The 27,864-nt window shown below is 36.8% G+C and overlaps 1 protein-coding gene across 2 annotated transcripts; it reads left to right on the plus strand.

The window, feature by feature from the left end:
* The first annotated feature begins 1,225 nt into the window (after positions 1–1,225).
* On the plus strand, positions 1,226–26,323 carry LOC102226795 (gamma-aminobutyric acid receptor subunit rho-3-like). Of its 2 annotated transcripts, XM_005813886.3 has the most exons (10): positions 1,226–1,753; positions 6,717–6,829; positions 19,676–19,743; positions 20,825–21,048; positions 22,210–22,292; positions 22,409–22,546; positions 23,785–23,937; positions 24,561–24,622; positions 25,019–25,150; positions 25,848–26,323. In XM_005813886.3, the coding sequence occupies exons 1-10, from the start codon at positions 1,617–1,619 to the stop codon at positions 26,148–26,150; spliced, it is 1,413 nt and encodes a 470-aa protein (XP_005813943.2). In that variant the 5' UTR covers positions 1,226–1,616; the 3' UTR covers positions 26,151–26,323. The 2 variants fall into 2 exon arrangements, with proteins under 2 accessions (XP_005813943.2, XP_023181751.1); XM_023325983.1 differs by lacking the exon at positions 6,717–6,829 and having other exon boundaries at positions 1,651–1,753.
* Positions 26,324–27,864: the final 1,541 nt, after the last annotated feature.

Consider the following 27,864-nt stretch of genomic DNA (forward strand, 5'->3'; position numbering starts at 1 on the left):
TAGGAGGATTTATGAGAATAAAAAAAAGTTCAGTGCTTGAAAAAACCATCTGTAAACATTTGTTTTTCTCTCTTTATTTCTCTCCTCACAGGAAAACCTGAAGTGTCTTCCGTCCCAGGTGATTTGAGGAACCTGATTCCAACATAAAGACGTCGCTGCATAGAAAAAATATAAAAAATGCTTTCCTGCTTTTCTGCCTGCAACAATAAAAAACAGAAATTTTCACCAATCATTGCAAATTTTCAGCAAATCTGACTTCATTTCTGTATTTCCTTTTTTTCTGACCAATCACTGCAACTCGGCTGAATTTTGACCAATCCGCTTCTGATGTAACTTCCTGTTTCTCGAAAGCTCTTGAAAGTTTTACCTGCAATCATTCAGAGCCAAAAGGCAAAAAACTTTGCAGTTTTCCTCCAAATAAACTGTGTAAATTATGTCGCTCCTGCATGCAGATAATGTTAGTTAAACAATGATTAATCTCAAATTTTCTAGAAAAACAAGGACATTTCGAAAGGTGAAAGTTTTCTACTTTAGGAGCTCAGAGATTTCTCAGTTTTTTCTAGAACATTTCTGAGAGTAATCTCAAAATGTCCGAGTTTTTCGGCAGAAATCCACAATGGATCTAAAGTGGCGCAGGAGAAGGGAAGGTTTTGTGATTTACTTTTTTTTTTATAAGGCAGTAAAAATAAAGATAAAAAATGTGCAACTTTGACCCCAACGTTTTGAAAAATCAAAATCAGCCATTTTTGTCTGCAAAGTTCACAAAAATGCAGCTGAGTTGGAAATGATAATTTTCCATAATCTCTTTTGAAGTTATGTTTATGTCTTGCTTCTTTCATCATGTTTTGATATTCAGAACGATTTTAATCAAGAAAAAACTGTAGAAAGTTTAACCAGTGAAGAAAACTTCCATGACGGATGAAAACTTCTGTTTATACATGACAACATTATTTTAATAAAGTCCAGCAGCAGAGTCAGACTCCTGTGTCAGTGGGCTAACTTCTTCCACAGGTGTTAGTCTGGATTAGACTCATTTTTCTCCTCTTCAGCTCAGATTAAATCCTCAATTATCTTGACAATGTTTTTCTCTTTTTCTCCGGGATCCGTTTGCCCCGGCTGACCTCTGCTTGCGTGCACACTCACGCCGACACGTGAAGGTGTTCCAGATAATCCGCAGGTGCTGCTTTTTCATTGTCCTGCCGAGAAAATCCTGATTGCTGATGGGAGCGAGTGTGAGCGACACGGACTGTTTGTAGGTTAGAGAAAGATTGCTGTGGCCGTGGATAAGAGGATTTGGGTGGAATTAGTGTCATTCCTCTATCGCCGCGAGGAAAAGATTCATATCGATTTTAATCAGAGATAGAACCACAACCCCGGAGTCCAAGCAGGCAGAGTGAGGAAGAGGAGGCAGTCAGCAGGTTTCCTCATGTCTTTGCCCTGCTGTGAAGTTTCTCTGCCATCCAGGAGCCGTGAAGAGGAGGCAGCAGCGGTCCGCAGCGGGATGCTGGACTCGAACCTCCGGCTCTGAGTGTGGATGTTCCTGGCGGCAGAGCAGGGCGCTCGCTGCGGCGGGGATGCTGCTCTGGTGTCGGTTTTGGCAGGGAGACCTGTGAAAAATGAAGGCGGACGTGTTGGCTTGCCTGGCTCTGACAGCGGCCAGCTTTGTTGCCACGGCGACCGGCGGCCGCAGCTCCAACCGCAGGAGACACAAGGAGGTTTTCCTCGGAGAAAACAGCAAGTTCAAGTTTGGAGGGTGAGACACACCGACACGATGAAGCAGTGAATGAATTTAAAGTTTGGCGCAGTTTTGTCCTCCAGCAGATTGATGCAGGAAGAGTTTAGGAGTGAAAATGAGGAGACAGAGGAGGAACAGCGGCAGATGGAGGCATCATGTCTCTGTAATCTCCATCATTGTAAACCATAAAGCATAGAGAGATTTGACAGTTGCTCTGCTCTCATCTGTCGACTGTAAAACTTCCAGGTCTCTCAGTTTCATTCAAGCCAAAATGGTGAATAAACTGTTATCATGGCGTAAATCTGTCTGTATTTGGTATTTTATGATGTGAGGGAGACCACTGTGGTAGTTTTAATTTGAAAATATTGGCATCTGTAGCAAAGAATGCAGAAGAATAATCATTATTAGACACACCTGGATGGATAAGCATCAAAACAAAGGCAAAATGAAGTACTGCTGGTGTTGTATTGTAGTGATTATCAAATCAGACAGATGATAATCTGAAGGATGCTAATGGTCCATGCTAGTGTGCTATGGGATCTAGGTACCAGCATTGAACTGGTGAAAACAGAGTCATTGTTTACTGTTGTTCAGGAAGTTGGCCCACATTTGCTCTAACTTGCTCTGCAGTTGTTGACTGACCAGTTTAACGACATAAAGGTGAGAACGGATGTTTGTTTACTTAGCATAGCATGTCTGGACACAGAGGACCTTAACTTTAACATTCAGTCCAACAGAGATGAGTCAACCAACAACCTGTCTGCACCCGAACCAGTTAACCAGTTTACGTTCACATTGAGCCGTTCTCTCGGTTCCTTCTGCCCAACCGCTTTAAGAGTGTTTTCAGTTCGTCAATGTAAGAACAGAGGAAAAAGCCAAATGGTTATTAGCACAAAGTTTCTATTATTCTTTCTAGTTTTTATACAATAGACGTTGGCAAAACATTACAAAACTGACTTTGGTTTAGCCAGATATTAGTTCAGTTACCAAGCTAGCAAGCTTGTTAGCAAAGCTAACATTAGCCAGCTAACATCAGTAAGCTAAGTAACTTTTACCACCTAACTTTAACGTTAGGTGGTAAAAGTATGGATGTTCCTGGCGGCGGAGCAGGCCAAGTTTTTTTTTTTACTTTAGTGGGGTGTTGTTGTTTTTTAGTTTAAATGAATTGAATATTTTAGTGGTTGAAATTTGACTTCATGTTAGATGCTAACAGATGTGTGTGCTAGTTGCATAACAGATTAATGAGTATTTTTAGAAAAAAATATAAGTAACTCCTTTAAAAACTGATAAAATGGTGATATTACTTTAAAGGTTACTGTCATAAAAATATGCTAAATAGTCAGAAAGAAAGCTAAAGCCTAGCATTGCTACTCTTATTAAGATGCTAGTTGAGGTTAGCATGAAACACAGCGCTGTGACCTTTACCCTTATTATTGTGACAGTAAATCAGGGCAATATTTTATTTTACCTTTATTTAATTTTGCTCTGCTAAATAGTGTTTTTAATCTATGATTTATTTGTTGTATTTTACAGAGATAATAAAGATGCAATATTATATAAGAAGTGGTTTCAGGAATGTAAAATAAAGCTTGATAAGAAAGAATACTCTCCATGTTAAAACCTTTTCCAGTTTACATTCGTTCCCTGCAAAAACTTAGAATCATAAAATCAGGGAAGCAGAAAAAGTTTAAGTTTATTTCAGATTGTTGCTGAGGTAAAATCACTGAGTTTCAGTATTTTCCACTTTATGAAAGTGATAGAATGTTTTTTAAATAATAAAAAAATCTATATCATGAGCACATTTTTTGTTTTAGCTTGTAGCTACTTCTGTGGTTTCAGTTTAAATGAACACAGACAGATTCATTACTTAATATCTTCCACTTCCTTCTCATGAAGTTTCCTAATGAACATAGTTCTCATTTTTAGTCTGAATGAAATATGAAAAGTAACTCAGTGTGTGCTGCATATTAATAATCTTAACTGCTGCTGGTATTGAAACTAAAAGTGAGTTTGTATCATTTCACCAGAATTTAAAAGGAAAGTTATTTTGCTGACTGTGTAGTTTCTACTACTCCTTCTGTAAGTTATGTCATCAGAAGCATAAAGCTTCCTGAAGCTTACATTTTCTATTTTTTCATTAATATTCAGAAACATTTACAACATAATTTATACACAAGTTATTGTCTAAGTTCATTTCAATTGGACTAAAATGTTGCAAAAAGGTACAAAATATGACATTTTATAGACAAAGTAAGTTGTAGCCATTCTAACTACAAAAACACAATCTTAAGTATCTTTGTTCAGTTTTTAGTACAAATATCTTAATTGAAATAAGAGAAAGCTAACATACAAGTACATTTTCAGCAGGATATAGGTGGTTGTCGATAATTCTTTTATATTGATGAAAAAATATAATTTCCACTGGCAGATTATGTCACTTAAAATATGTGGAAAATGTATTGCTATAAATTAAAGCTTTGAAAGGATAAATAAACACTTTTACACTGCAAAAACACAAAATCTTATCAAGTATTTTTGGTCTATTTTTAGTTTTGTCACTTGATATATGACAAAACTAACTTTAAAGTAACTTTTTAGCAAAATATAGGAGCTTGTTTTAAGTAAATAATCCCTTAATATTGATTTTTTTTTAAGTTTCACTTACATTGGAAAAAGTGAAATAATTCCCAGTGGAAATAAAACTTTTTCATCAATATTATGGAATTATTCACTTAAAATAAGTTTCTATTTCTTGCAGAAAAGTTACTTTAAAGTTAGTTTTTTCTTATTTCAAGCATACTCAGATATTTATATTAAAATAGACCAAAAGTACTTTGTAATACTTTGTGTTTTTGTAGTCCAGTTCTTTTTATGTACTTATTTCAAATTAATTTGTTCAGGTTCAAAACATAAAGTGATGTTACATTTAGAATAAATCGTTGTCCTGTCTGTCGGCCTTCCAGCCAACGAATACTTTGCAGGTTTGTTAATCCAAGAGAAACTTGTTTAAAATTAATCGTATGTTGAACAATAACGATGCATGAAAATGTTTTGCAGTCAAAGTTTCTCCTACATCTAGTTAGATGCTTCTGTGATAGTTTTAGTCCTTTTCCTGGATCCGTCTGACTGGAATCTCTGCCACATACCCGATTGAGGTTTTCTTTATAAGCCTGCACTTTTTCCTTCCACTCAACTTTCCATCGATACGTTTGGATACAGCACTTTGTAAGCGCTCAGCTTCTTCAGTAATAATTTTTATGGAGCTGCTGATCTTAGTTGTGTAGCTCATAGCTTAGCATATACACATTTAGAAAATCTTTTTTTATTGAATTTATGTAATATTATATTTTTATAACATGAATAAACACTAGAAACGTATCACTCTGTATAAATCTGGGCAACAATTAAGTGTTACTTTTTGAATTTATGAATAAACTTTTCAGAAATATTTTTTCATTTATGCACCTTTAATCCTGACTAGATTTATTTAGCTTCAGTTCATGTTAAATATAATTTAAAGACACATTAGAACAGAAATGACTCAGATTCTTATCCAGTTCTGCTAAATCCCATTTGGACCAGTTGAAATCCCTCGATCAGAGCTCCACTGGAGCAATCGCTAAACTAAAACAAACAAACTCCTTTCTAATAATTAATGAGATAACAGGCCATAAATCTGTTTCTGTAGCTCGTTAGGTGTGTGTGTGTGTGTGTGTGTGTGCGTACGCGCGTGTGTGTGTGTGTGTGTGTGTGTGTGCGTAACGGCTGAATGCAGATGTTGACAGCTGCAGCCGCTCTGCCCTCATCTGTTCCCGTCTGATTATCAGGACTTCCATCTTTCTGAGGACCAAACTGATCAAATCTTCTGCTGGCTGCCAGAAAATAAACATAAAGAGCTTCACTTACTGATGTTCTCATCTGATAAACACACGGCTTTACTTTAATGTAATAGTAAGAAACTGCTTTGATTAGCTGATCTTCTCTCAATTAACACAATCCTTCAAGAAAAACCGTTAATAATTTAAGTTTTAATGTCTAAAATTACAATTTAATTCACTTAAAAGTTAAGAAATTGAATTGATAAAGGAATTTAGTAAAGTATATCTTAAATTTAATATCAATATTGCAAATTGATTAATTAAAAACATCCAAAATGTGTATAAATGTCACAAATAGTTAAAATGTTTCATATTATTTAATCTTTTAAGGCTGAAGTTAATTTTTTCACCTTTAAACTTGATATTTGCTTATTAAGGGGAAATGTAAGAGAACGTGAACTTCTGTTGAATATGAGTTATTTTGATTGTTGTTGGATTATTTTTATATTTATACAGTTTTATTCTGAACCTTTTGTTTGATAAGTTTGCATTATTTTGTATTTTTTAAGGAATAAACATGTTAAAGCGGCAGTTCTAGTGAAATCAGAGTTTGGCTGCTGTTCTCATAACAAACATGCGGATGTGTTTGGATGTATTAAAACTTTTCATCTGCCAGCGTTTGTCATTTTTCATGTTGTTTGTTCACCTGTTTGCACAGGTGTTTGTTTTTAGCTCATGAATGCTCACACACACACAGGCAGTTAAGCCTGTAATTGTGAGGTTCAAATTCTCTCTTATGTTAACAGTTGAATAAAGTTTGATTTATTTTGAAACATAATTGCGTAATTTTACCCACTTTTTGTATTCGTTGCCTGCTGGTTTTATTTTTATGAGACCTACACGGCAACAAATGGCTGCAGAGCAATAAAATTACTGAGCTTATAGAAGCAGAACAAATGTCTTTGTTTGCATGGATGTTGTTTGAGCATAAAGACGTAACACGCCTGTCATTAAGTTTACAGTTTTAGCCGAATGAGAGCGAGTTGGAGGTGAGGATTAAAAGAGAAAAGCACAATCTCTACTGTCTCTAATTAAACATGTAATCCCAGCCTAAAACAGAGCTAATCACTCAGCTGTCTGTTCATCTGTGTGTTCATTTGTAGACGCATCGATTACAAGCTGAAGAGGCAGGACAGCACCAAAACGCTGCTAATAAAAAGTGAACAACTGCTGAGGATCGAGGAACAAGACTTCGCCATTAGACCAGGCTTTGGAGGTCAGAAGCAGAAAAATACTCATAAAAAATCCAGCAAACCTATTGTTTAACAGACAATAGCTTTCCTCATTTCATCCCTGATCCCTGATGAGTTAATCCACTCACTCACACAGAGAAAATCACTCCCACGCGGATCATAGCAGCGCTTTGATGATGGACACTGGGTCACTTAGACAGCGGATGTGTCAATCCAAAAATCAGCAGCGCTGACCCAGATATCACCACCGTGTGTGAGTGTTAATGCAGTTTGGGAATACAGCAGCAAGCGAGCTCAAATGTGATTGGGACCTGCTGTGTGTGTGCGTGTGTGTGTGTGTGTGTGTGTGTGTGTGTGAGTCGGGGGAATTCGTGGGTATTAATCTGGATTATATTCCAAGTCTGGAGCAGATGGGAGGTGGGAAACAAAGGGTCATCTGCAACAATGACCGTCACACAACAATGCATATAAAAATATACACACATCCTCAAAATGATGTTACTGTACTAAAAGCTAGTGTAGTGTAGATGTATTAAAGCCACTGCACTAATGTTAGAAGATTTTAGAAAGTGATAACATTTACTTTCAGACCCGTCTAAGAGCATTTCTTATCTGATGTAGAAAGAAAAACACCTGCAGGAACGAAGCAAAGTCAAGCAACAGAAACAGTTTAATACAACAAAAGTGATAAATAACTATTGTCACATATTAAACTGAAGAGGTGTTTTTGTTACTCTGGAAGTAAATCTTCAGTTTCAGTGAAAGTGACTTCAGTTTAGAAAAATCTTCAAAGTAGATGGAGGTCAGGCACATCAGTACGTTGCTTGCCAACCGCCATAAAAGAAGAAGAAAATCTGTTAAAAATAGAAAAGCTACTCAGGCTAACTGCCACTCAATGTATTCCTTGCTATAGCTAACCTTATCAGAACTAGCAGATGTCCACGCTAACTGCTAATTTAGCTATTAATTACTAAAGCTAACACTATTCAAGCTAAATATCTATTTAATAGTAAAGCTAACAGTTATCCAAGAAACTGCTCCTCAATTTATTTATTACTAAAATTAAGTTATTTAATAGAACAGCTACTCAGGCTAACTGTCACTCAATATGTTCTTTGCTACACTGTAAAAATGAACTTCGGGGCTTATTACATTAACAAAAGAATAGCATGTACCTCTAACACAATAATTTACGTTTGAAACGAAATCGTGATACAATCATGTTGGATAAACAAAACATTCAACAACTTCACGTTTATGAAATTGAATCATGTTGAGATAACGTGATTCATTATAGTCAGACTGCTATTGTGCTGAAGATAACGCGTGAGATCACAAGAGATCACGCGCGAGATTATGGAAATCACACGAGATCATGCTAGATAATTGTTTTGCGTGCCGGGAAAATCCAGCGGCAGTTATGGGAAGACTACATTTTCCTGACAGCATTGTGCATATGGCTCCTTTTCAATCAAATTTATTTGTGCAGCACATTTCAGCAATATTTGCAGTTTCAAAGTGCTCTACATAATAAAAAACACAAATATAATGTCATAAAATATACCATTATCAACAATTGAGAAAATCAATAACAAACATTACATTTTGATGAGTGCCATCATCAAAATCATTAATGCACATGAACTATTAAAGGTTCCTTTTATTTCGGCCACTGCTGAAGACAAATACTCCTCTCATGCGATCCTTTATTTTGAAAACCGACACGCAAAATGAAGCAGTCACGTGACCCATGCAATGTGAGGCCTCGTTTGTTGCCAGTCACGTGGTTTTCAACAAGACGACACAAGCCTCTAAGCGGGCTTCATCGGACACGCCCCCTTATTACTCGGTACAAGCCTGGAAGCCTGGCTCCAGAGGGCCCATCACTGGCATCTACTTAATTTGAAAAAGGTAAGATTCAATCTGTTTTCATCCGCCTAAGTCCAAATAAAAACATGTAAATTAAAATCATCAGACTTTAGAAAAATAATATTTTGCTATGTTTTGTCACGTGTCTAAGTAATTGATATACTCAAGTCAGTGACTAGCATGTGCTAACATCACATGAAGTGATGATTAGCTGGCAGTTCTCTAGCGTTTCTCTACCATTTGCACCATTTTCTACTTGTTTCATAGTTGTGTCACATTATTTCAAGTTTTGTAGATTAAGTCGGTTAGGTTAAGGCAGATAGATTTCTGTGATATCATTGGTATGTTTACATTTATTGCCTCACCATGTTAGGTGCATTCTGTGCGAATAAAGTCTGCAGAGAGCCATATGCAGTGTAAGGGTCACAAAGCTGCTGCCAGAGACACAAATGGACCCCAGAAATGTCCCAGTTTTGCTCCTCCTGAGGTGACTAAAGCTCCCTGGAGGTTTAGTGGATTTTAAACACAGGGGTCTAACACCAGTCTATTTTAATTTTATTTCAGTAATGTTACTATGGAGGTAAATGTAGAGTGGACGTTGGATACACACACTTTGGTATCTTTCTATCATGATACAGATTCTTAATTTATTAGGGTAATAAAAATTCTTATATTTCAATCGGTGAAACCTGCAGAAACCTTTGCTTTCACGGCAATGTGCCTAAATACAGCAATGTGTTAAATGTGCCTAAATATACCTGTTAGCTATGGATTTCTAGTATATTTTTTCAGGCTAAAACTCTCAGTGGATTATCCATTATTCCTACTACTCCATGAAGAGACTTGAGCTTTCTTTTTTTAAAATACATATTCCTCTGCTCTAAAGATGTCTTGTTTTTTTATTGTACTCTTATTTGTTTTCTTTATTTCCCAAATAATTGTAGCTCAGAAGCAATATTGAAGTTTGTTGGTTTAATTTTGAAATGTTGAGGTTTTTTGTTTTGATTGTATGTGCTCATTTTGACCTATGTTACTATTGCTTTCTACCATGTTCAGTTCACCACTGTTCTGCACATACGCGCTTGCATGTGTCCAGTGGTTATATTCATGAGGCATTCAAGGGACTTGTACTAAAAGATACAACTCAGCTCAGTATGAATTGCATATTTTAATGGCTGACAATTTATTTGATCTCTTTCAGAACATCACCTGTCTGTTATCCACCTGCTTAAGTACTGGTGAAGGGGGTCATTGGCTATCAAGTTCTAGATTTCAGTGGTTAATAGTAAGTTTTTCCAGATCTAAAGTGACTGAATGTAGTGTTGGAGCACTTATGAAGCTAGGGTTCAGCTAAACTTGTATTTGGCCAGTCTGTTTTATTTGTCTTTATTTGCATGGGGATGTGGAAATGTAAGGAGTGTAGTCTCTCTCTGTCTCGTAGATATGACCTGCTAAAACATTTTAGACTTCAACACCGGCATATGCGACGTTACCCATGCCCACACAGACTGTCCATGTACTTTTAAGACATGGAATGCTTTGCATATTCATTTAAGTAGAGTCCATCAAAAACAAAACACTCAGGAGCTACAAGAATTGTCAACATACAGTTGTAATTTGTGCCCATGTAGTAATCTTCCTACAGTGAAGGACTATTTTTCACACATTAACAGGGATTTGAAAAGTCATGAAACAGTCAGTTGTATGTTTGGGGACTGTAATTTTGCAACAAATTTATATGGAACATGTCATTCTCACAAGAACAGAAAACACAGTCAATATACGTTGACAGATTTCAAGCCAGATATAGTTAGGAATGCTAAAGTTTCCAAGCAATCCTCTCATAATTCTGAGGATGCATGTAGTCAAGATGACTCTTCTGTTGAAGCTGACAGTGCGTGCTCTACCACTGATATAACCAGTAAGTTGCCTGAAGTAACAGAGAAGAACTTTGCAGCAGCATTGCTGAAGTTGGAACATTGTGCACATGTGGCAGGCAAACAAATTGACGAGCTTTTAGAGGAACTGCACTACTTGAGTTCAGTAACATTCCCCCCATCAATTGACATCCTTGAAGGGGTATTTAAGAAACATAGACTAACATCTGATAGGTCTGTGGTAATAGAAGTAGCCACTGCTCTCTTCACTTCTAACTCATTGTTCAAAGCCATAGAGAAGGAGGCTCCCCTAAGCTCAACTTATCTCCGCAACAAGTATTATAAGGAAAGCTTGAATGTTGTAAAACCCATTGAATATGTTCTTGATGCCAATGAAAACAAAAGTTTTCAGTATGTGCCTATATTGAAGTCTTTGCAGCAGATATTAAAAAAAGATGTTGTGGACAAGGCAAATGAAAACCATAGCGTCCAGCAGAGTAAAGGGGTGAGTGGTGAACATCACACCTACAGTTCTCCTCAGGATGGTTCACACTTCCAGCAAAACAGTTTTCTGTCAGGTGATGAGATGAGGCTTTTGTTACGTTTATACATAGATGATTTTGAGGTTTGCAATCCTTTGGGTACTTCTCGCAGGAAACATAAGCTTTGTGGAACCTGTACTGCTGGAGTTTTGAGATTGTTCTCATTGTTTTCTGATCTGCATATTTAGGAGGACACTGCTGAAGTCAGACGAGAGTGCATCCTCAAAGGTCTGTGTGCGTACCTAAATGAAGATCCAGAGAAGCTGGTGAAAGAGTACATGGTATGTTAAATTCTCCTTGTGTTTACAATAGAGGTTATAAGAGTTGGTAAAATACTGTAAACAACTAAGGTCCATGAGTCACTCAATCAATGTCAGTGTTAATTATTTATTTAATTACATGTGAATTCTCTCCCCCCCAATACCCCACCCTAACTCCCATAGGACGTTGATGGAGGTGCAGAAATAGCCATAGCCGAGACTTTCCTCGGAATCTTTGTCATTCCACCGGAGGGTGCGGAGGCTGCCGATGCACATCTGGATGTTGGGCTTGTCCTGGAGGGGGTGGAGGTTATGAACAGCTTGGGGAGTGTATTGTTTGCAATAGTGATGCTGCTGGGGCTAATCTACGCGCTAAACTTGAGCTACCCTCAAGAGCTCAAGCATACCTTTGAAGTGCTACAGAAAATAATTATGAAAGTGGATGGAAAGAACTTATCAAAGAAAGCACAAGTTCTCAATATAAAACTGTCCCGCTGAGAAACTTGATAAGTTGAGGGAAATTTCATATGGAAAATCAGTGTTTAAAGTCTGCAGTAGAAAACATTTAAATTGTTACAGTTCTCTAAGTTTAGCAAATATACTGGCACGTTTTATGTTGTGAAGAATTGGCTGGAAAATCAAAACTGTAACCTTTTTTTTGTTGTTTTTTATTTCAATGTCCAACTCAGCTGTGTTTTGTGCTGTGTAAAAAGACAATGTATAACTATGTCGAAAATACAATTCTGTTGTACCTTTTCTAATTGTTGAGTGTACTTTCTACCCTTTCACCCAGTGCTTTCTTAAAACACTTGATTGACTAACACTTAAAAAAATGTCTTTGAATTAACGTAATTAAAACATGGAAAGGATTTCCACACGATTAAATAGCTTTCTGTCAGAATGAAGCATATTTGTTGAGCTAACTTAATTGTCATGAGTTAGACCAACGTCATCAAGTAGTGTGAAGGTACCACTGTAAAATAAGGTGGTTTCAACTAAATTTGCATTCATCTTATCAAGTAAAATCAATGATTTAGTCCAAAACATTGCAAATTAGTTGGGCTGGCTCTATTACATTAAACTGGGTCAAACTATGGTAAATGAGTTAAATGAACCTTAAAACATAAATTTAGCCAACACATTTCATTTAAATTTGAATAACCATAATGAATGAAGTTGAGCCAACTCATTTGACTTAACTTATAATAACCATCATATATTAAGTTGAGCCAACACGTTTGAATTAGAATCAACCATAGCATAACCATAATTTAAGTTGAGCCAACACATTTGGTCAAAATTAGAATAACCATAATAAATTAAGTTGAGCCAACTCATTTTATTTAAATAAGCATAACCACAATATATTAAGTTGAGCCAACACGTTTGATTTAGCATCACCCATAGAATAACCATAGTAACAAGTTGAGCCAACACAATTGCTTTACATTGGAATAATCTTAATAAATTAAGTTGACCTAACACATTTGCTTTCAATAGGAGTAACACAATTACATGGTGCTGAAATAAAGCAAAGTAATCAGGTGGAAATCCTTTCCATCATTTTTTTATGTTCATCCAAAGAGGTATTTTTTTCAGTGTATAGCTAACACCCAAGCTACTCCCACTCAACTTATTCAATGCTATCACTAAAAGCTACCCAGTCAAAATACTTTGTATCAAAACTAACACCAGTTCAAGCTGATTGATATTTTAACTATTTATTACTAAAGCTAACAGCTATCCAAGCTAAATGCTACAACTGCTAACTGCTACTCAATCTGTTTAAATTAACAGCTGGCTACTCAAGCTAACAGCAACTCAAGCTTCACTTCTAGAGCTAACATCAAACTACTGGTTAATCAAGCTAATTAGCACTCAAACTGTAGCTATAACCCTGTTCTAAACAGCTGGGTCTAATATCTATTTAATACTTCAGGATTATTAAAGTATCAGTGTTAAATTTATAACTATACCGAAGTTAGATTACATAAACTAGCAGCTAATCTAAACTACTTAAGAGCAAATGTTTTATTGATGTAAAACAAACTGGTGAGACAGTTATTAGCATTTTCCTTGTATTTTCAGTGTAGCAATGCTATCTGTTACCACTGAGTTTGCTAAAGGTCTCTTTTCTTTTTTATCTCTCTAATAATTTTTTAATACTTCAATCTTCCCCTAAAAAGGAGTTATAACCTCCTTTTTTAATGACGTAGATATGAGCTGGAGTGGACGGTGATTTAATTTGACCTTTATTTGTTCATTTAGATGTTAAAGATGCTATTTCCTGAGTGAACTTTCAGTTCAAAGGATGACATAAAGGAAATCCTGCAGGAGAATCTGAATATTGTCCTTCACATTGACTTTTTTACCTTCAGTGTTTGTACAAGCTGTAGCGATCATGTAAACAGGATCTTTCTGAACAGAAGACAATACTGTAATACATTTTGCTCATGACATTTTCTTCCTTTCACTTTTCATAATCTCATCCTGAATTTACTATCTTATTCCCCTGATTTCAATCAAAGGCTGAAGGTAAACCTTTTGTGTTCTTGTATTTTGGCAGAAGTTTGGCATCTGAAATATCCAGATATGTTTTTAATCCCGTTGGATCTGGAAGATGAAGCCGTATTTAACGTTTTCACTGCAGTCTGTGGTCCTGCCCGTCATTCAGGGTGGGGTCAGCAGCAGCACCGCCGTCTGCCCCGCCGTCTGCCCCGCAGCCCTGCGGCATTTCATCGCACTGTAATTTAAATCTGTGCAGTTTTCTCCCGCCGATAAGCCTGCAGCGTCTGGAGATTTAAAGTCAACCCCCCGTCAGACACCTCAGGGTTCAACCCACACCAAAAATACTCCATGTGGCATTTAATGTTATTTCTTGCACGTGTTTATGACTAATGCTTCTAATTCCAGGTCAACCTTTATGGGGTCTTTACACATCAAAGTGAAACATAAAAAAAACTTTAATTTCTCCACGTGTTTTACAAAGTATTTACACATGTTGATTGGTTTCCTGCTAAATGTTTCCAACTTCAAATGATCTATATATTGAACACAGCTGGGATTTTAAGATTCTTTGTCTTCGATTTTAAACATGAAACTTTGAAATGAGAAAAATGTCAAACAGGAATCAACCATAATTCTGCAGAGTATTTTTAGTTGGAGGTCGATGAGTTCAGATGGTGCTTGGTGGAAAAACTTCTGCAAATTTTAACTGGCATATCTGGAGCTAAAGAAACTGAACCAATTAATGCATTAAATTTTCACTCATTCACATAAAATCCTTTCCTAAAGATGCTGCCTTGTGTTGGTTCATCTGCATGCATCAAATGGAAACTGCACAACATAATTATGTCATTTTTATTTTTATGATTTTCAGGTTTCTATTAAATTTTAATTTTATTTCTTTGTAGGTACTTTATTCATATACAGCTGTTTATAGATGTTTATTTTTTTAACTGTAACAAGCAAATAAAGGATTATTGAACTCTATTCTATTTTAACATGAGGGCATGCACAAGGCCAAGTACATTTATTGGCCATCTGTTAGAAAAGCATTTAATGCAAAAATAATCTCACACAGAGAAATGGATTAATATCCAACCTTTAATCTGAGTTGAAATATTTGTGGTAAAAAAGAATCCTACATTTAAAAAATTATCATTTTCAATTTGAATTCCTTGAATTACTATACGACATTCTGAATAAAAAGCTGCTGGCTTCTGCCCGAAAACAGAAAATGGGATTATAATCCAATACATATGGCCAAACCAATGCAGAAACTGTTAATCTGGCATGAAATCCGTCTTCAATCAGAACCAAATCCTATAGAAACCATCAATAACTGTTCCACTGGAGATTTTATTAAAAGTTAAAAGTCAGATTTTTTTATTGCAATTTTAATAATCTGCAATAAAAGCCAAACTGATCAAATTGATTTTCATAAAATGTCTCTAATTGAACATTTAGATATTGCATTATATTATATTATATATATAAAGCTTTAGTGTCAGTAAACCTTGGACTCCTGACACTCCAGGCTGTTTCGGCCCCACGTCTCTTTGTTTCTCTAAAATCTGGCCCAGTGGTTGATACCGGAGCTTAATCCCACTTTCAAAGCTCAGATTTGCAGAACCATAATCAGGAATCTCTGAGTCTATGAGAATGTAACAGTGATCCAGAAAACAGTCTCTGGTTTTAGGCTGGATTTGTGAATCTGTGATGAAAGGCATGCAAGATCTGTGAATTCAGAAAATACCAAAACCTTCAGATATTTTTCTGTTAGCAAGATAATTAAGAAAGGAGTGCACACATCTGGCTCGTTTGGCTGAATGAAGGAGAAATCCTCTAATAAAACAACCTCAATCATTTCTTAGTACTTAGTTTAAAAATGCTGGTAGATTTTTCCACGTAGAACCTCCTTCACAACCAACAAGAATGCAGCAAGTGGATTCAGGATGGAAAATCAACAACAAAACAAAACTCTTGTCTTTTCCAGCAGCCTTTGTACAGCACTTACAGCGGTAAAACCAGATGACCAAATGTGCTTGTTCTCAGCTTTAGTTGCTAGGTAACGGGCTGTACTCTGCTGGGGTTGCTAGGAAACGGGTAGTGCCTGCTGATTTGTGACGTTACATTGTGGAGGTTTTTGAAAGGACTCGTTTTCCAGACATCAAAAACATTAACTTATTGCCAAAACAACACTGGGTTTTTTAAGTGCCTGGGTTTTTTTGTTGTTGTTTTTTTTTGAAGCAGAGGAAACTCAAATGGATGTATAAAAATTTGCAAAATGTACATTTTGCATAATATGTTCCTTTTTAGTCAATAATTCCTTAATATTGATGAAACAGAACTACATAGATTCCACTGGCAGATTATTTCATTACTAATAAAACATTTTTTCCTTTATATAAGTGAAATAATCTGCCAGTAGAACTAGCACTTTTTCAGCAATACAAAGAATTTTCTTTACTTAAAACAAGCTGCTATGTCTTGCTTAAAACTTACTTGTAAATACATTTTGTCTTAGTTCAAGTGTACTAAAATATTTGCACCAGAAACAAGACAAAAATACTTGCTTAGATTTTGGGTTTTTGCAGTGCAACACTTTGAAAAGATGTCAGAGTTACTTCTTTATGGACATGTCTGAGTAAAACTCTGCGGCGTTGGCCTTGACCTTCCTCTAACAGACAGTAAGGAGATGAGGCGGTGAGCGAGGAAGCTCTCCATGTTGACACCTGTCGGTCGTTGTCGGGGCAACGCTGCCGGTTCTGTCTCCCGGGCTCAGAGCCGAGCGGCAGCAGAAGTTTTACAGGCCTGGCTGTCAGTCTGCGTCAGTAAATAAACTGTTTATTGTGTGGTGGGTCTGCTAACATTCAGCCAAATGGAAACATGGCTTCTGTCCCTGCAGCCCACGAGAGGAGGAGCAGGAATGTGAGCAGATGCTGCACATCCAGAGAGCGATCACTAAATGTACCTGTTCACTGCCGCAACACAAAACCTTACCAAGGGTTTTGGTCGAATTCTACTGTAAATATCTCAGCACACTAGAAATAAGACAAAACTAACTAACTTAGCAATATATATAGGAGTTTGTTTTAGATCAATAATTTATTAATACAGATTTTTTTGTAGAGTAGTAGTTAAATTGGCAGATTATTTCTTTTAAAACTTGAGAAAAATCTTGTTAAAAGTGAAATAATCTTCCAGTGGAACTAGTATTTTTTCATCATTATAAAGGAATTATTTACTTTTTTTTAAAAAAGCTCCTATATCTTGCTGAAAACTGGCTTGTAAGTTAGTTTTGTCTTATTTTAAGTGTACTAAGATATTTGCACTAGAAACTAAACCGAAATACTTTGTAAAATGTTGTGTTTTTGCAGTGCAGCCTTTCACACACATTCCTCCTGGACCAGAGTGTGTTTTTGTTTTGCCCCTCACACTGAGCCTGGTTCTGCTTCTCCTGGAGGTTTTCTCCTCTGTAGGGTGTTTTTTATTGGTCTGATGTGATATTCTAATCCTACATGTTGTGTTTTCATTCACTGTGAGCAGAAAATAAACATAATTAACAGAATTTATGGAAAGGTATTTTGGAGCAGCTCGTTATTTCTCAGTTGTTTTTTCTAGACTTTTGTTGGAGTTGTTTTTGGTGGAGCCGTTGCATGTGTTGCACCAATCAAGTCACTTCCTCTGGTTTTGGATGCTGTGCAGCTGGAAGGATTTTTAACCGAAACAAACAGGTATTATTTTGCAGCTGGTTAGCATCTCAAAAACTCGGATAATACCTGAGTATTCAGCTCCAGAGGAGCTGAAAGTGATGCAGAGAGAGAATCCTTCCATCATATCCCCTACTTCAACATCTCTTTATCCATACGGCCAGACAAAGTCTTAAAGATGAGCAGCAAAAGCAAAGGAGGTGGATTAGCACAGCTCGCTAACAACTGATCATTCAAGACATGTTACTGTAGAATATCGTCTCTGCTGCCATGTCATCGAGCTGTTAGCTTGTCAGTCACATAGCAACAGTCTTCAGTCAGAGGCCTCTTTGATTTGTTGTGAGACTGACTGCTACTGGGGATTCATCCTGTTCACACCATCACCATCAAAAACGACTTTTTAAGATACTTTGATGATATCAGTTATGACAACCTTTAATTTGCCTTTAGGATAAATAAAGCATCTTTGAGTTAAATTGAATAAATTTACACTTTTATATTTAAAATATGTGACTTTGCTCCCAGATTATCTTTAATTGATTCATTCTCCAGACTGACCGTTCTACTGGTTCTTCAACTTGTATTTTTATAATTAATACTTCGTCACCTGCTCCTGATTCAACTTGTTTTTATTTTACCTTTATATTATCAACCATCATGAAAACATCCTCAGAGACTAACAGAGGCTCTCGGTTTGTTTTCCTCCTGTGGATTTCACTTCCTGTTTGGCTTTTCACATTCTGTCCCCATAACAAGGATGATTTATGACTTTAAACCTGCAGTGAATTGTAGTGTTGATGTTTGTGTTGAGAAAAGGGTGTTCATGTGTTTCGTCTCTAAGCCACAGCACAAAACAGATCCTAAAATTAGCCGAGCAAATTGTGTCGGAGTGTTTTAGCTGGCATTGCGGTGGGCCAGCATTCTGAAAACCAAACACCATCAGATCCTGGTTATTTTGTGGAGGCAAAGCAGGAACAGAGTAGCTGTGATCAAAGCCTTTCTTTCCTCTAGAATTTGTGCTGCTTAGCCTTTTCTGCTCTGTTTGTGCTTAAATCAGGTTTACACATATATAATTTGCTAATGAGGCGGGCGGAGGAGGGGCAGATGTTGGTTGTAGTGAGCTTGTGGTAAAAACAAAGAAAACAAAGAATGTCACTGAACAAAATGAGGTTTACAGGCCTGAACAGACGGTTGGATTAAGGAACTCCATGACTGAGTGCCTGACTTTTCCATACCAATCAAGTCAGAGAACTTCTATCCTAATCTGTTTACAGAGGCATGGAAAAGTTTTATCTTATGATAAAATAAGATGAATGACAAAAATTTGACATGCGTTCCAGCATATTTAAAATTAAATGTTATGGTTATTATACATGCAAAAAGAATATCCCTTATTTTGTTTATTCACAGGGTTTATTTTCTCAAAAATAAAAACAAACACAACAACCATAAGCAACTTTCACTATGTTCTGTGTGTGTCGGCCATATTGGATACTAAACTTAGGGCTGGTCTTTCCCATTTCCAACTTCATGGGACGTTTCTGTTGTATCTTCAACTAGGAACTAAAAAATCTGATTCCTAAGTACAAAGAGACCATAAACCATAACACCTACTTAAGCTAAGACTTAATCAAGCTAACATCTGTCAATGCTAATTGCTGTTTAAGCTAACAAAGCTTAGAGTAAACAAATATAACAATTGATAAATCCAACAGTAAGTTAGTCTAACAGCCATCCTAGCTGAGCTACTTAATCTGATAATTAAACAAGGTGGAGCTAAGAATTACTGAACATTAGTTTAACTAGCATCTACTTAAGCTTAGAGAGAAGCAACTGCTGAAGCTAACATAAGGTAAAACACAGGCTACACATCACGGTCCGCCATGGTTGTTGTTTTTCTTCCCACTTGCGCGCATCAGGGCGCAGAATAGTGACGTTTGTCGAGTATCGATGACGTCCAACGTCAGATGAGCGCGGCCTGGTCGAACAAACTCAGGCCATATTTGAAAAGATCAGATACTTATCGGATATTAAGAAGCCAAGAAAAGATCTGCTCTGTTTTGTTGTAATTTTGAGTGAAAGCTGAACGTTCTGCCGTGGTTTCAGGTTCAGCCATCCCGGTGGGCATCGATGTGCAGGTGGAGAGCATTGACAGCATCTCTGAGGTCAACATGGTGAGTTTCTGTCTTTTACTGTGAAAGGCCCATAAAAATCCCTGCACTACTGACTCCCATCAAAGAGAGAAATTTAAACATAATGTAAATAAGCTGAAATAATCAAAACTTCCTTTCAAGCACATTGATTAACAACCATAAGCAGTAAGAATCTCCTGAAGTGTTTGTATAAATATGTTCTGTGAAAGTGGATTTATTTGCTGCTCCATTGTCGGCCATGAAAAGAGGAGTAATAATGTGGAGCCGCTCCCTGCAGGGGTCAGCTTTGAACTCGGCTCATCACCGGCTCACTCATTCATCTCTTCTGGGCTGAGATGAATGTTGCACAGGAAGGTTTTGTCATGGCTGCCTGAACTGGAACAAAGAGCCTCCCAGTTCAGAGAACCACATACAACTCTTTTAAACCTATTAATATTCCTAAATAAGTTAATAAAATGCTGGAAAAGCATACGGTCTAAAGAAAAGTTATAATTTTCAACCCATAATGAAGGTTTTCAGTGATCTTTGGTCGTTCTCTTCACGGCTAAGACTCAAGCAGTAAACAGTTAAGCATTTAGAAACCACTTTGTTTTTACCATCATGGGAAAGTCAAAGGCCTTCTGCAGAAACGCTTTATGGTCAGACGGGATAAAATTAGAGCTATTTAGTCAAATTTAGAAATTTGAGGACTATGCTTACAAATCCGTACCAGGAAAGATCCTGGTCATTCCACCCTGGAAAAATAACAGCTGAAGAAGTCTGGGATAGGAGAAACTGATTGATAAATATAGGAAATTACGACAGAGTATTGTTTTTGTAATTACAACCATGAAGTCATGTTATTAGAACAATAAACATGCAGAAGAAAATCATAAAATGATGAGAAAAAAGATCAAATTAGCTTAAAATGTTAGCACAACATCTTGGCTTATAAAATATATTTTTCACAATCAAAAATACCACAAAGAAAATTTAAATATTCAAACAGAAATCAGATAAATATGAATGATCTGAAACTGTAAGAAGTTTGTTGTTTTGTTTAGCTGATTCTAAAAGTTAAGTAAAGTGAAACTGAAAGTGGAGTAATGTCTCCATCCTTCAGGACTTCACCATGACTCTGTACCTGCGTCACTACTGGAAGGATGAGCGGCTGTCGTTTCCGTCCCACACCAACCAGAGCCGGACGTTCGACTCCCGGCTGGTGAAGAAGATCTGGGTTCCTGACGTCTTCTTCGTCCACTCCAAGCGCTCCTTCATCCACGACACCACCATGGAGAACATCATGCTGCGGGTTTACCCCGACGGAAACATCCTCTACAGCGTCAGGTACAGATCAGAGGAAAGACAACATCCTCTCACTTCTCAGGCTACACGGAAATATCCACAGTCTCTCTTAGAAAAATCATAAATTTAAAGAAAGTCTCTATTTCTCAGTTGATACTGAATCCTCTGTTGATATTTCTCTTAATTTATCAGATTTTACTGTGGGAAACGTTTTACCTGAAGTAATATTGCTCCTTCTGTACTGTATCCATGCAAATAGATTTAATAGATATACTTATTTTATTCATTTGATTTTATATTTGCATAATTTATTTGTTATAAATATAATTCTGTGTATTTTTATGACTACTTCAACGATATTTGCTTTGTTCATTCAATATATATCTTCAATTTAGCACAAAAAAACAGAACTAAGTCAGAATAAAACAAAACTGGGAGCTTTATTGGCTGCAGATTCACTGTCTTTATATTTTTTATCAAAATTTTCCCTGGTTTAGATATAAATATTTGATTTGAAGCTGAAAAAAGACACAAAAACAAACATATTTTTTAAATTCAAAAACATAATAAATACAAATGAAGTTGGAGAAAAAAAAACTCTTTAATAAGTAGAAATCTCAAAATGTTTGCTGGTTATTTAAACTGCAAATTTTAAAAAATGCCTTAAGTTTCATTGTGTAACTATGAACAAATAAAGATATTGTTTTTTCTGAGATGTTCAAGTTTGTGTGAAATATTCAGTAAATCAAAATATGAAATATATGGAAAAACTGCAGCGATCTCCTTAGCTCCCCTCACTATCATCTGCAGGACCGTCTCATATTGAACATACGGTCTGAACCCTTAAATGTTTTTCATTTTGAAACAGATTTTTCTTGCTTAGCTTGAAAGAACATTGAAATCCAAAACCTCCATAAACATAACATAGACAAATATGGAGTTCCACACAGCTCAGTATTTGGTCCTGTTCTTTTTAAAATCCATGCTGCTGCTAATAAGGGACAACTTGAGGAAACCTCAAAGAATGTTAAAAATCCTAAAAATATAAAATGAAAGTTATTTCTGTTCTGATATGTGTGTGTGTGTGTGTGTGTGTGTGTGTGCGTGCGTGCGTGCGTGCGTGTGTGTGTGTGTGTGTGTGTGCGTGTGTGCGTGTGTGTGTGTGTGTGTGTGTGTGTGTGTGTGTGTGTGTGTGTGTTTCAGGGTGACGGTAACGGCTCTCTGCTCCATGGACTTCAGCAGTTTTCCTCTGGACACTCAGAACTGCTCTCTGGAGCTGGAGAGCTGTAAGAATCAAGTCAATAACAAATCCCTCTGAGCCGTTAATGTGCTCAAACTGTAAGACAGAAACTGAAGGAGCTGCAACATTTTCCTCCTCTTTCTGTCTGTTTGTAACCTGCAGATGCTTATAATGAGAACGACCTGATGCTTTACTGGAAGAACGGGAACGACTCTCTGAGGACGGATGAGATCGTTTTGTCCCAGTTCTTCATTAAGCATTTCCACGCCTCCAGTGGCCTCGCCTTCTACAGCAGCACAGGTAGGAAAACTGACAGTTTCCATGCTTAGACTTAATGATATGCAAAATCATTTAACTGTGCTGCAATCAAACTAAAAAAATACAACCTTTTAGCTGTTTATTACATTTCTTCACACCTCGTGTGGCTAAAATCACAGACAGAGGCAGGCATGATGAGAACATCATGACTTTTCACTAAGATTGATCCTGTTAAACCTCAGATGTTTAGTTTGATGCTGCATAAGGAAACAAACCTAAACTTCCACCTCAGGCCTTCAGGAACCATACACTGCAAAACACTAAATATTACAAAGTATATTTCTCTAGTTTCTCGTTCAAATTTCTTAGTATGCTTGAAATAAGACAAAAATAACTTACAGGTAACTTTTCACCAAGATAAATAAGCTTTTAAATAAATAATTATTGAGTATAGATAAAGTACTAGTTCCACAGTATTTCACTTCTAATGTCTGAAAAATGCCTTGTGATGATGAATTATCCATCAACCAAGTAACAACCAGTTAATAGTTCGCATTTATAAAATAACATTTGAAACAAAATGAGTTCTTAAACCATAAGACACATTTTTACATACATGTTTGCACATTTATAAGTCAATTTTTGACAAAAAAAATCCCCATAATATAACAGTGATTAGCCACATTGCTATAGTGTGATTAATCTGATTAAATATGTAAATAAGCCAAATGAGCTGGGAAATATTAAAGTTTATGTTACTATAAATACCCTTAGTAAAGTAAAAATGCAGATTAAGTTGCAGTTTCTATTTCTGTGCATGTAATAAATATGAGGTGACGATCAGAGTATTTTAATATTAATAAAATTAGCAGACATCTCGTTATCAGTTCTCAGGGTTTGTAGTTAATCTCCTTCATCTGAACTATTAGAATAATTTCTGTCATATCTCACACATGCAGAAGTCTAGATTATTCTACGTATGGCCATGTTCTGCGTTGTTCTACTTTGTTCTGTTGTTGCCATATTTTGGAGTGAGACACTGTAAAACTGAGTTTTTAACTGCACTGGTTTTATTTTTATTTACATCCTTGGTGGCCGTAGCAGAGACTGTTGGTTCTGGTTCTCTGTCCTGAGTCGCAGGTCGATCCGAGTCTGTTTTTAACTCACTGTGACTGTTAGTACATGTTGAATGACATTAATCCATCATTAATCTGTCAGACGTTTGAAGTTTTGCAGTAAACACTAACGACAGGAAGTCAACCCGTTGTGTGTGTCTGCAGGTTGGTACAACCGACTCTTCATAAACTTCATCCTGCGGCGCCACATCTTCTTCTTCATGCTGCAGACGTACTTCCCCACCATGCTGATGGTCGTCCTGTCCTGGGTTTCCTTCTGGATCGACCGCAGAGCCGTTCCCGCCCGCGTGTCTCTGGGTAACGCACGCATTGTAACCTCCATCACAGTGTGGCTGCTGCTTTGGGTTATTTCTTCCTTTAGATAATGACGTTATGATGTCACCACCTCCCACACCTTTACATTGAGTCTATCTGAGCAGAGATTTGAAGTATTCCTGGATAAACTGGAATTTTTTGGTTATTAAGTGTGTAAAATTATAGTTTCATTGAATGGTAAAGTATTCTTGGTAGTTAAATTAATATTTAACTACCAATATTAAATATTGGTATACTATGATAATAGCATCACACCCAGAAAATATAGTAGTTTATTACATTAATGAGAAGTTTGTTTATGATTAAAATGGCTAAACTGATTTTTTTTAAAGGTATTTAGGATTTTTTCTGTTATTCTAAGGATGTTATTTTCATTATTTTCTTAGGAATAAGCAGAAGATATATTCTAAAAGTACAGAAAAACTGTTAAAACTCTTTTTGTTGTGTTACAAACTGCAGCATTAACATTATTTTAGCCTCTTCTTCCTTTCCTTACTTCAAGCCAAACAGATGCACAGCGCCCTCTGTTGGACCTTGGTGAGAATGACAGTGATTAGGCTGAAGCAGTAAAGTCTGACAGAACCGTTTGCTGTGTCCTCCTGCAGGTATAACCACCGTCCTCACCATGTCCACCATCATCACCGGAGTGTCCTCATCCATGCCTCAGGTCTGGACGTCTCCATGGAGACGGACACTTTCTCCGACTCTCATACTGACTCTCGTTGTTTTCTGGTTCAGAGTTTCTGTCTTAGCTTTCTAAAGAAATCAGTGAGATAGAAAAATGGAAAGATAATCACCTTGGAAATTATACTAAGTTGAATAGCATATAACTTTATACTTTCATAATTCAGCTAAAAAACGTGAACCCAGCTTTTTAAAGAGGTTTCGGTTAGAATCAGTCCAGATTTACTCTTCAGATGTTTGTATTTGACTCTTTTTCTCTGTAACTTCTGCTACACATGCCATCTGACCTTAAAAAAAAAGATTTTTAGCTGAATAACGCAATAAAAGTTTGACTAGAAGTAAACATGGGGTTAAAAAGGAGGCGTGTTTTACTGTGCAGGTGTCGTACGTGAAAGCTGTGGACATCTACCTGTGGACCAGCTTCCTGTTTGTCTTCCTATCTGTCATCGAATATGCTGCCGTCAACTACTGCACCACCCTGGAGGAGATGAGGAAGATGAGGAGGGGGAAGGTCAGGATGAAGACGCTGTTTCAAAACCACAACAAAAATCTGCAGAATTATGGCTTACTTTGTCTCCCCCCTGTGGTCACACTTTGACATTACAAGTAATTTCTCATTTTAGAAAAATAAAAAATTCAAAGCTCTTGACAAAACATCTTCTTATCAAGAGCTTTGTGGTTAATTTTAATTTTGAGATGGAATTGAATATCAGATTTTTTTTTGTTTTCCTTCACATTTTGAACTATTAACAGCTGAATTTAAAAGCAAGAACATCTAAAGATCTAATGTTTTGATTAATTTACTTTTATTTATTTAACAATGTTAAATAAATACTCCATGTAATAAATATTAAATTAGATTTAAATATGAGGGGGGTTTATTCAAGCAAGGGGAATATTTCTAGTGAGTGATAAATTAAAAATTAAATGTTTATTGCTATCATTGTTTGAAATTCTGTTGGAAATAATTAGAAAATAGTTTAACAGGATTAAGGCACATTTAGATTCCTTCCATTTTATATGTTGAAGGTTATTAGCATGTAATAATAATAATAGTAATGTTATTTGAGTTATCATAACTGAATAAAATCATAAAAGTAAAGACAAAGTAACTAATAGCTTCACATCATATAATTATGAATTACTCAGAAATTTTGATAATTAGATATTTTTATTTCAGAAAACAAATAATTTCTTGCCCCTTTCAGATCCCCTCCACCTTCAACGCCAGCCAGGCCATGGCCTTTGATGGCTGTTTCCATGACAACGACATCGAGCTGACCACCTTTCCTCGGATGGCGCCGACACTGACCTCCGACCCCCTTACGGCCCCGAGCCCGAACTCGGACCCGCGGCCGCCGGAGGGGACGCGTCTGCGGCGGCAGCGGTCGGTGCGGGAGAACGTGGAGCTGCTGGTGAACAACAGCTACATGATCGACTCGTACTCACGCCTGGCCTTCCCGCTGTCCTACCTGCTCTTCAACACCGTCTACTGGAGCCTGTACTGCTGACCGGATCCATGATGACTGGATCTGTGCTGCACAGTCTGCAGGGCGAGTCGGACTGATTCAATCAGCCAAACGCTTAACATCCTGACAGTACAGCATTTCTTTTTTTGGATTTTTAAAACTGTGTGTGTTTTCTTTTTGTCTTTTGTCATGATCAAATGTTATGATATTTTGTGTATAAGAGCTAAAATAAAGTTGAATTCATGTAAAAATGGCTTCCTGTGAGTAAAACGTCCATTTTGATTGAGGGGATAAAACTCAAACATGTTAGCTATAAATTCTTTTCACAATATGGGACCCTAGGCAGAACTGTGGAATATGGAAAAGGGGGTGGAGCTTAAAACAGTTATGGATAATTGATTACTAACAGTGACGTGCGGTGAGGTTCATAGCTGGTGAGGCACTGACGTCATCAGAATCAGATTTGCAAATAGATGCATAGATTGACAGCAGTTTACAGGTTATGTTTCACTTCTGCATCCTTACACATACAAACTGTAGCTCACAAAATCTATCGCTGCACTTGACTTGCTTCCCGAATCGTTTAGCCTAGCTCGCTGTCACTTACTCGGCAGTTGAGAAGTGAACAAGACGAACGTCTGGGATCTTGAGCGCCCCCTGCCATGAGGCAAGAGAACTGCCTGCCTCACCTCGAACCTGTTCTCTGCCGTTTATAATCGCTTATTACACGAAACACGTTACACAAACACAGTTGGTGACAAAAAGCGCTGTACATTATATACATAAGCTAAATTATTGGAAATAAGTTCACATATTAAATTTGTTTAAACCATTTTATTGACGCCGTACAGCAACATGCTCTCTCCGCTTAGCAGCCAGCGCAGAGCCAGGGGTTGCGCAATCCAAGGTGAGGCAGAGCTCGCTGCTGCCTCACCGGCATCGCTTCCAAGCATTTGAATGGGAAAATAAGAAATTTCAGCGATTTTGAACAAATAAAAATCGAAATTGGTGAAGCTACATGAAAAATAAATATTTTTTAGTACAAACCACCGGATGAATATAACAATTTAAATTACTTTATGATTATATATTTGATTATGATTATATACTTTCCATGATGGCTGGTGAGGCACTGCCTCACCTGCCTCCCCTGACCGCACGTCACTGGTTACTAATCACTGAGATGTGTTTAAGAACAAACTGAAGCTCAAACACAACTTGTCAGATTGTAACGCAAAAATCACACAATTATTTATTTTACACATAAAAAATAATAAAATCAAGCCTAATGAAAATGTTCTCATTCTCTATAAAAAATAAACATTTTAGAAACGTGTTTGTGTTTAAAATCAAGCATTTCTGCCAAAAGCATCAACGTACAAAACTCTGAAGATACTTGGATAAAACATTTAATTTCCCTTTGAAATAATATAATATAATATAATATAATATAATATAATATAATATAATATAATATAATATAATATAATATAATATAATATAATATAATATAATATAATATAATATAATATAATATAATAATTTGTTTGCTTTGTGCGCCTACAGGTGAGTGTACGCGCGTGCCCAATCAGCGAATGTTGTCATTTCTTCAGGCGGTCCCTCGCCATGTTTCCATAGCAACCGCAGAATTTAGGTATGAGCAGCAAAGTGTCAACGGTTGACGCTTTCATGGACGCTAACGCGGAGAAAGTCCCACTGCGACGAACACGGTGCGAGAAAACCTCTAACCCGGCGT

This window comes from Xiphophorus maculatus, chromosome 21 (genome assembly GCF_002775205.1).
Source record: "Xiphophorus maculatus strain JP 163 A chromosome 21, X_maculatus-5.0-male, whole genome shotgun sequence".
NCBI classification, from domain to species: domain Eukaryota; kingdom Metazoa; phylum Chordata; class Actinopteri; order Cyprinodontiformes; family Poeciliidae; genus Xiphophorus; species Xiphophorus maculatus.

Coding starts and splice junctions, on each gene's coding strand:
- LOC102226795 (XM_005813886.3), top strand. CDS start 1,617: ATGAAGGCGGACGTGTTGGCTTGCCTGGCTCTGACAGCGGCCAGCTTT. Junction 23,938..24,560: donor TCCCGCCCGCGTGTCTCTGG/GTAACGCACGCA, acceptor GTCCTCCTGCAG/GTATAACCACCGTCCTCACC. Junction 24,623..25,018: donor TGTCCTCATCCATGCCTCAG/GTCTGGACGTCT, acceptor TTTACTGTGCAG/GTGTCGTACGTGAAAGCTGT.